The sequence below is a fragment of the Atta colombica genome, unplaced genomic scaffold (genome assembly GCF_001594045.1).
Source record: "Atta colombica isolate Treedump-2 unplaced genomic scaffold, Acol1.0 scaffold207, whole genome shotgun sequence".
In the NCBI taxonomy this organism is placed as follows: Eukaryota; Metazoa; Arthropoda; class Insecta; order Hymenoptera; family Formicidae; genus Atta; species Atta colombica.
This window is the reverse complement of record NW_017259302.1, coordinates 2,325,107-2,334,976: the sequence shown is the minus strand read 5'-3', so window position 1 is coordinate 2,334,976 and position 9,870 is coordinate 2,325,107. Positions and strand designations below refer to the sequence as shown.

At 33.5% G+C, this 9,870-nt stretch overlaps 1 protein-coding gene across 3 annotated transcripts in view; it reads right to left on the bottom strand.

The window, feature by feature from the left end:
- LOC108687562 overlaps window positions 1-9,870 on the bottom strand; it is a 159,132-nt gene that overhangs the window by 9,313 nt on the left and 139,949 nt on the right. The window contains exon 1 of one of the 3 annotated variants that reach the window (XM_018193409.1): window positions 6,945-7,011. The exons of the other annotated variants lie outside the window; for them this stretch is intronic. Within the exon in view, the coding sequence (XP_018048898.1) occupies window positions 6,945-6,982 (38 nt within the window). The 5' untranslated portion in view covers window positions 6,983-7,011. Of the gene's footprint in view, window positions 1-6,944; window positions 7,012-9,870 lie in introns of those variants that run through there. 3 annotated transcript variants of the gene reach the window in all.

Genomic DNA, 9,870 nt, shown 5'->3' with positions numbered 1-9,870 from the left:
TCTCTCTCTCTCTCTCTCTCTCTCTCTCTCTCTCTCTCTCTCTCTCTCTCTCTCTCTGTCTTTCTCTCTGACCTCTGACTAATTAAGTCCGGATAAATTATGCATGAATCGTCCAGCTGAGTCATGTCGCGTCGTGAATTCGACGTTTTCCCTCTCGGAGGGCATCGATCGCAGGGTAACTTGCGTGATGAGAGAGCCAGGGATCGAAACCCCCGCAGTGCATACGAGGAAAGGCACACGTTTCCGCCAGGTAATCTCGAGAGTGAAACCACCGCTGCGATATAAATGCATTTCCGTCGCGAGTAAAAATACTGAAATAATAAAATAGCAAAACGAAATATTCGCACGAGGCAACTTAAACCGATGACCGAGGGCTGCGAGATATTGCGATCGACATGAGCTACGAATATTACCACGGTTATTATTCCGAGATATATTACGAGAAATTAATACATAAAATTTAATTATTATTTATTATAAATTATTACTTATTATCATTTATTACTCTCGCGTAGTCGGATCGTTATTAAAATATATATTTGAATTGATTGTCGATTATTATTTCTGATTAAAAAATATTGGGATTGTTGTTGCAAAATTTATTGATATCAAAATTATTTATTGACGGCTGTTATTTATTAGTATGTTGATTATTATAGCTGAATGTTGAGAATTTATAATACACAGAAATGATAATTTTTAAAAGCGAATATTTTATTTTGTACTTAACATTTTTTTGTTATTTAATGATTTTAGACTGTCTCTAAGGTTATTCAGTTCTCAACGTACATGATAATTAGCAATTCCATGATAATTAGCTTTACAGAGAGATAACTTAACTAACTCATTGTAATCTTCCAGTAGACATTAGAATAATCGAATAATAATTAGAGACAAATTGTGAAAATTTAATCTAAATAGCAATTTGCTTTTTGGAAAAACTTGTTTAAAAATCTTAATTATTATATCTTAATTATTTTTTTTCCCTATTAGTACATTTTATTTCTTCTATTTTATTGTTATACTCGTTATTATAGTAATGAGAACTCTCACGGTCTCTTAATTAAACTCATAATTAAAGAATTACCAGAAAAGCAAGCCTCATCAGTCTCAAACATTGTAATGTCGCCGGATAATGAACGACAAAAGATAGAATCAAATCGTGTTTTTCCTTTATAAGAGAAATGCATTCAATGCTTTTCCCAAAAGCAAGTATTAACCGCAATCTCTGTCACTGATGAATATGAGAGACCAGTCAAGCCTCCCTCTTTCCTGAAGGATTAATTCGAGTTTGTCATTGTACGAGGCAGATCTCGCGATACGTCGCCCTGAGGGGGTTCAAACATCTGATGTGGATCCTGGTAAATATGTGGTATTTCACATACCGCGTATACGTACATAGAGAGGTATGCATATACGCGCATATCGATTGTACGTTGCGACCAGGTGAACATTGTGCGCGCGAATCCACACGCACGGCGCGTCCTGGAGCGACGCGTATGTACACGCAGACACACCGCAGAAATACCGGACGCTCCAGGAGCGCGGATAATGTTCGACAGGAATTACAGTCAGGTGGCATCAAACGCGGAGAGTACCGTGAAACCGCATATTGCCGTTTAGATCGTCATCGAATTGCCGAACAGACGTTCTCGCAATTGATCGGGTGGATCAATAATTTTTAGACAATATGAACCATAAGCAAATATGATCTTCAAATAGAAACCATTCGCCTATGAGGTGAATGTAAAATGAATGAAGTGCAAATGAAGTGAAAATGAAATTATTAAAAAAATACATCGAGAAGCAAATACGTGTAAATAATATATGTGCAATCAGAATATAAAAAATGGGAAATAATAAATCTAATAAAAATCTCTCTCAAATAATATGCACAACGAATCGTCCGTATTAATATAATTTTAAATAATATTTATATTTGAAAATTAATGTACCATGGTGCGTTTTATACATGACTGCAATCCGCGTTAAGCACATAACATTATATATCTATAATATAAAAAATTACATTTAAAATATATTTAATAAAATTAATTCCATTATATGTACTGTAATTGCCTTCGTTAATTGATTAATGATTTTAATTAATTAAAAATTTAATTAATTAAAAATATAAGACGACATCATAATATCTTTTCTTTTAATTTATTTTAATTTACTTTTAACCTATGTTTCCAATTATTATATGTTATTTTAAGATTAATTTATTTTTAATTGATTAAATACATACAATTACGTAATTTCATGCTGTGAATTTTTTGTAAATTGAAGAACAGATGTATGTCGTATACACGTGATATATCAAACGTAGCGGGTTGCTAAATTAATTCTAACTCGAATATTTGCAGATACGAGTAATAGATGCAGGTGCTTTAGACCGCTATCTTCGATTATTACTCTATTAAAAAATTATAACGGATATTTTCGATAACGTTACATTATATCTTTGGACGATCTAGCTATATCAACTCAGTAAGTTCCGATGGGTAAATTAAAAATATTCAAAAATTTTTACAATAAAAGAAACGTATGATAATATATATTATTAAAATTAACAACAAAATTAACATTTTTTACGGCTTTTACATCACATTTTTGTATTCGCAGAAGTATTTTTCCATATCGTGAAAGAAAAAACTTTCGGAAAACTTGCAAAATAAACTGCCGACCAAATAATGAGCTTAAATGGAGATTAGTACGTTAATTAAGTTATATTCCATTCAAGTAATATTCTTTAATACCTCTCTCGGATTTACGGAAACCTCTCTGATGATTTATCTCCCCATTCTGGATAATCTTCGTTGAGATAGCTTAGTTCTTTGAAGGAAGACTTCTATGCTCAATAACCATTAACTACTGTCCAGATTTTGTAAATATTGGAGTGGCATAACCCATGTTATCGAATACGTGACATCGAGCTAGATTTTCCTTTTGCGATATTGTAAACTTTAGTGGATATCGGATATCGTGTCCATGTCTTTCATTCTGCGTCGATGAGTGCACGTTAAAATTATCACTTAAAATAATCTTGTATTTGCAACGTAAGTTTTTGCAACAAATTGTCTCTAACATAAAATATATACATCACAACATCACAATTTATTCACGTATTAAATAAATAATTGAGCTGCAGAGAATATGTAAAATTATATATATAAAGTGCGTGTTTCTAATTCTTTTATCTTTTACAAGTACTTATATCTCGCTTGAACAACTCGGAAGAATTGTTTCTAAGAGATGGATCGATGATTTTTTCGTTATAAATTACTAAAGAAGGTCAATTATTGTGATTCGAAGGAATAATAAGAGTAACGTGATATACTGCGCAATTGTATGGAAATGATAGGCCAATTGTATGGAAATTTATTCAAACATTATTTTAAAAGAATGGTTAATTAAGTCGTATTAAAGACAAAAATATTACTCCGTAATATATTGTGTATCAAATAAAAATTAATAGCATTAAATTCGTTAATTTCATTTGAGAAATTTTGCACAAGTAATAAATGAACAAAACATATAAGATTAACACTATACTTACTTATTAGTTGTTGTGCCTGTAATATAATATTTTATCGTATTTTGAAGAAAATATTCTTAGAAAATATTCATTCTTTAAGATAAAATAAAAATAAAAAAATAAAAAATAAATACGCAGGAGAGAATATGTATAAAATTAGAACAAAAGAAGCATTCGTTTTACCTAATTTAAAGCATTTCCTCGTTGCATCTTCATGCATAGGCAAAGTATCGTGATAAAACAGTTCGCGAGTAAGAGTTTTATAGGACTAAGAAAATTCGAGCGCCAGCTGATGTACTCTTAATAAATCTATGTAATAATTCAGCACGCTAGCGATCTCGCAGCGTAATACGCTGCAGCAGATCTGTAATTCATACTTGCGATCAGGGAAATTGAATTTGCACAGGGAACGAGGAAGTTTGACAAAGAGACCTTCGTGAATTGCTACGATTCATAACCAGGACTATTTGCCGATAACGTGGCCAGCAACATTATACAGCGGTAAAATTTATTAGAATGACAGATGGAAGCGAAGATGGCATGCCAATATTGTATACAATGTTAAGATGCTTGATCGTAGTCATAAAAGATTCTTGCCATTTATCTTTTAACTTAAGCAGGCGAAATTACATTTGGCATGCGCCACGCAGGTGAATATTGTATTCTACATGTGTATGTATGTATATGTATGGAGTGTTCCTTGAGAGCTTTGACATCATATATTCAAAAAAAAGAAATATTACCAACTTTATAAAAATAAAAGTAAATTAAAAAATCTTTATTTGTAAAATTTCACCTTTTGAAAGATCGAAGTGTTTCATCTTGCGATTTTGTTTTTTTAGTTATAATAACATTGATTTTGATTTAGTTTTCTCTTATAATAACTGGGAGCAAGTAAATAACCAAAGTCATTACAATCTCAGCAGTAAAATAGCTTTCAGGAAACCCTCTGTAAGAGGGAAACGTTTCTCCACTGTGAAAGGGATTAAAGCGTAATATCATTCGTTACGGTTCAGAATGCATTCTGCTCTCGTTAGAAAAGTAGAAAAATTTAAGCCGTAATAACACCGATGAAGTACGCGCTTCGATTCCCACTGCATTACGCGGAATGGAATGGGAGCGAAAGCGAAGAACACATTGGTGAAGCCAAAAATCGTAACTTTATGCATCGGCAACATAACCGCAATTTCTCAAGGGTGAAATATAATTTCTACCAAGATAATTTCTACTCGTTCCCTCTCCATATGTATATCGTGAAAATAAGCAGCTGTCGCCCCGATATATGGCGCCGCCGCATGAGTCTGTCCAAAATTGGCGTAATTCCGACCACCCTATCGTCCGGAAATGATAGCATCTGCCGAATATGCCTGCAACCGTTACGAGATTTTATAGGACAGATATGCCTGTGTTATAAGACACGTTGCATGATGTCTGTACGCAGGACAGGATGTAAATTTGTCTTCACATAAAGTCAGTCATACGTCACTGTCTCTGCCTATGAATCATTCCGCAATAATATGCAATCATATCTTTCTCGGTGACTCTTATAAAACTCGCACGAAACACTCGTCTGAAAAACTATACATTTTATTAGTGTCGATGATATTACAATATTAATTTTTACATGATTATTAGGTATAACACTGCTATAATTCGGCAGTGATAGACATATTCTTTTTCTTTTAAGAAGTTTTCTTTATGAGTTTTCTCAATCTCTCTTATTGTTAGGTACCTTTTAAAATAAATATTGTTTCTTTTTCAACAATAATTACAACTAAATAATTTAATAAACCAAATGACTCTAGGAAAATAATATGCTGTTTGCAATAAACATTCAGTGAGATAATGAAAAAATATACAAGAAATGAAATTATCTCAATGATGATTTTGAAATTTCAAACAAAATAACATTTGCAATATCGAAGAGACAGTCACTCTACGATTGTAGTTGAACTATTAATATCTCATGCTTATTATATAGCGAGAGTAAATCAGTGAATTATGAGAGTCAATTTATCAATATTATAAATAAATCGGTTAAGAGCAATACTACGGTAAGGCAACTAGCCAAGGAAATCAGAAGATATCTCCCTAAAAATCAATCATTAGAAGCTAATCAAAACAAAACTGCATAGTGAGATATCCAAAAAAATGATAAATAAAGTAAAAGTCTAAAAAGTAAGAGATTTCATTAAATATCTCGTAAAAAATCCATACAAAAAGATATTCTTTCTGGATTTTTATATTATTACATAGGTATATATACAATAATCGGGAATCACTGGATTAATATTATAGACAGAATAGATAGAAAATTAAACTTAAATAGTCTTTCATTCCGCCAAGAATTAAATTGTTTTTGATAATTTGTCAAAGAGATCGTAAATGAAGAGTGCGCGCACTTCATAGGCATCGTGTATAAGACACCATAAAAGTCTCAGCATTCGGCTAACACATCTCGTAAGATTAAAGGGTAGAAATCTGGTATAAAGGATAAATCTCGTAAAGGGTAGAAATGTGGTCACCGTCGTGCAGCACACCGAAGTGCATTTTAGCTTTAACGGATCCGCCCGCCGGAAACGACAAGTACGGTCCACTTACGGTGCTGTCTGGTCTGGTTTATATAGACACTGTCCACGAAACCGTAAAGGTACGTTTGCACTATACGGGTTTGCTCTAATGAATAAAGAGACGATCTTAATTTAGGTACTAAATTAACGATTGACGTTCCTTACATCAAACGCGTAAGGCGCGGAGGAGGATGCGGGAGGGGCTGTAATTTGAAAGATTGTAAAAGCTATAAAACATCTAGAGAACTCCGGGGAAATTGAGAGAAAGTCAAGAAACTTGCGAACCGTTCAATCGAATTTATTCCATCATGCTCTGCTCTTCTAGTTGCATTTACATAGAATATAAAATTATGACTTTGTTATAATCTATAAATATATGTATGTACTTACTTATAAATAATTATAAAATTTTTCAAAGTAGATATACGACAATGGTTTTGCTAAAGCATAAAAAAATTTAGATAAATGTAGAATTAATTAAAAATAATTCTGTTGGACCATCAAAAAAAATTAATCGTAGAATTACGATTAAAATGATTTACTAGAATATCAAGACTTTTTGCAACATTGCTTATCACACTTGAGATTCCTACGTAATTATTTTGATGGTCCGACAAAATTATTTTCAAGTCTGTATATAGCTAAGTTTTTAAATATTAAAAAAAAAATCATTTTTTCCGTGTGTAGATATACAGAGATGACTCTTGCAGCGTGATGATGATCTAAATTTCACAAAATTCGATTGAGCTCAATTTTTAATATAAATACATATATTCTGTACAAACGCCCCCTAAGTGCACCGTCGCTATGACGGACAAAAAGAGGGCGATCACCTTGACTTATCGCGCGTGGCGACCGGGATCAGGCTCATATCCGGTTCCTGCCATATGCATTGCTTATTCACCTGCGTCACCTTTGCAAACGGTCACGTCTCGTCTAGGTTTCGCATCCCCTTCCCCCTCCTTCCAACCATTAAATGAGCGGACAAACAATTGGGTTAGGTCTGCCCTAACCCGATGTTAACCCTTTTACAAATACCGGACGAACAGTAGCGTATATATCCATACCTGCGAACTGAAACAATAGAACCAATGAGATTGGCTTTTCGCCGATATGGCCTACGGCACGCGTTATCCATTGTTTCGCTACATATATACACATATATACGTAGACAAATACATGCATCGAAAAAGCAATGCAAAAAAAACATCGTGTTACGTGTTCGCGATTTCTTTAAACTAGTCGCGATGCCACAGGTTAAAATCTGTATAAATGAATTTATGAAACCTAGCACAAAAATGGTGACGCAAACCATATTTTTTTTACATCGAGAAAATAAAATTGTTCTTTTATTCCATATATAATAAAATTTAGCTTACAATTTTATTGTATTGTCTTTTTTACAGTTCCATAAGAAAAAGAATTTATCTGCTATCAAGATACAAATTAATGTAATTATTCAAGTAAGCAAATTTATATTAAAAAAAAACAAATTTATATAAAATATTAACTTTTAATGATATATTGTAGCCATTTAAAAGCATAATAATTATTTTTTTATTGTTGAAAATAAATTGGTGACAGAAGATAAGTCATACAATTAATTTATTTTCTGGAGAGAGCAAGAGAAAGGACTAATTTACAAAAAATAATTAAGAATAATTAATTTGCGTTCTGCGGTAAACAAATTAACACGATATTAACAGAAACAATAATTTACTAAACAATACCAGACAGAATATTGTTAACAAATCCTGTGATCCTATTGGAAGTGACCACACGTCGATCTACGCAATGGCCAATTTTCATTACGATGCGGTAATACATTTCGGCTGCCATTTAGGCTGTGTTTGAGTCTCGGCCAATTATACCCTGCTTGTGTACAATCAACAGAAATCAATAACACCTTGTCATAATATCGATCTCCGGTTGTATACATACACCTTACATCACCTCGGTGTAGAGTTAGTCGAGATAATTGTGATGTCGCCTCGCTGTTTCCAATAATGAAATAAACGAACATTAATAAATTATTAAAGCAGAATATTAATTTAATTAGATAAAAAAAGACATGCAGTTCTGTCTCGCCGTTATCGTTATTGTTATTACTCGCTTTCGGGACAATCGCTCAACATGTTTATCAATTTGCAGAAGGGGGACCTAATATCGACTTCATTAATTAATGCGTTATGATAGATGACATTTCCTGCATCGCGCCAATCGGTGGGATCGCCGCGCGATCGCTCTTAACAGTTTACTAAATTAATTTGTCTAATTAATCGTCCCGTTCGTGCACGATCGTCGTAATTAGCAGGGTGTGCGAATTGCTGGCCGCCAGCGCGAGCAAGGGCTCTGTGGATAATTTACCGAGTCATTTCGATGGCTCGTAGTAGTTTAATATGGACCGATGCCTGATTGCGAGGGGCATATTAACGGGTTATTAGCCAGAACGCGATAAAGGCGCGGCCTAACGCGCAAATTGCTCGTTCGCGTGTCGCTGGTCAGTACTCTCATAAGCAGAGAGGAAAAAATAGAAGAGAAAAAACGATGCACACATAAAGAAGAATTAATTGTACACAAAGACAAGCGTGCGAATGAATTAACTCATCGAAATAAATCTTCGCTACGTTTCGTGCTATTAATTACCGGTGTGATCTCGATCAAATCGGTAATTAATAGCGCGAGATCTTGCGTTGAACTTTCGCATTTCACATACGAATTAACGAAAGATTTAAATTGTTATTCTTCGTCTCATGGAAAAAAAATTAATTGGATGGTATAGCAAACCTATAATTTACTACGCGAATTCAACATCGATAGCTAAGAAAATTTGAAGAAAATTTTAACAAATCGCTAATGTTAGTCAGCTGTCAACTTTGTTATTTTAACATAGAAAATTGACCATCTGTATATTACGACTGTAGATTTATTGAATCAGTAAAGTTTTTAGCTGTGTTTTTCCGGGCTGTAATCTTCTTTGGAACAACAAAATTTTACTCCGAAATAAAGGAGAACAAAATCTGATTCCTCTTTCTAAGATGATCTAAGAGAAAATTATTTGGTAATAAAGATGTTGAAAAGTAGCTCTTAATTTTTTTAAGTTTAGAACAGTAAAAAAAACTTGGTTTGGACAGAAAGACCCAAATTGTAGACAGAGAAAATAAAAATATGGATGTAAACAGAAGGTTAAGAATCAGGCTCTTCTATTATATTTGCGATGGAATCTAAACTTGTACATAGAAAGCTTTGGTAAAATCACGAAAAGATTAGATATTTCCATTAGCTGGCTAGTATTTATTTATTTATCCGGAGTTTACTTGTAGAGGAAGTATAATTTCCAACAAACAAACAAATAAACTTACAACAACTACCCGCGCTTTCTAACCTTTTTTCTCCCTTCTAAGTAATGGCAACACCTCTGGTTCCTTAGATCCTTCAACTGTAATCGCCTTATCTCGCGCCATCGACAATATCCCTTACGATTGCTCCGGACAGTAAGAAGAGTTAATTAACCAGGAGAGTTGGTGTAACTAGTAGAAGAACATGTGACCGTTATGCGAGCAATGCTAACCCAACACAGCGCTATCGTTGAACTAATCAGTTTAATTTACGGTTCTGGATCCGTAATTATACCTGATGTGTAACTTCTTGTCAGTTTACGGACGGAATTCATATGTTCCGCAACGTGTGGCAACAAGTCCGAATGACTTTGAAAGACCGGTAAATTGGTTACTTGCTGCAACATTGAGATTCAGCAAC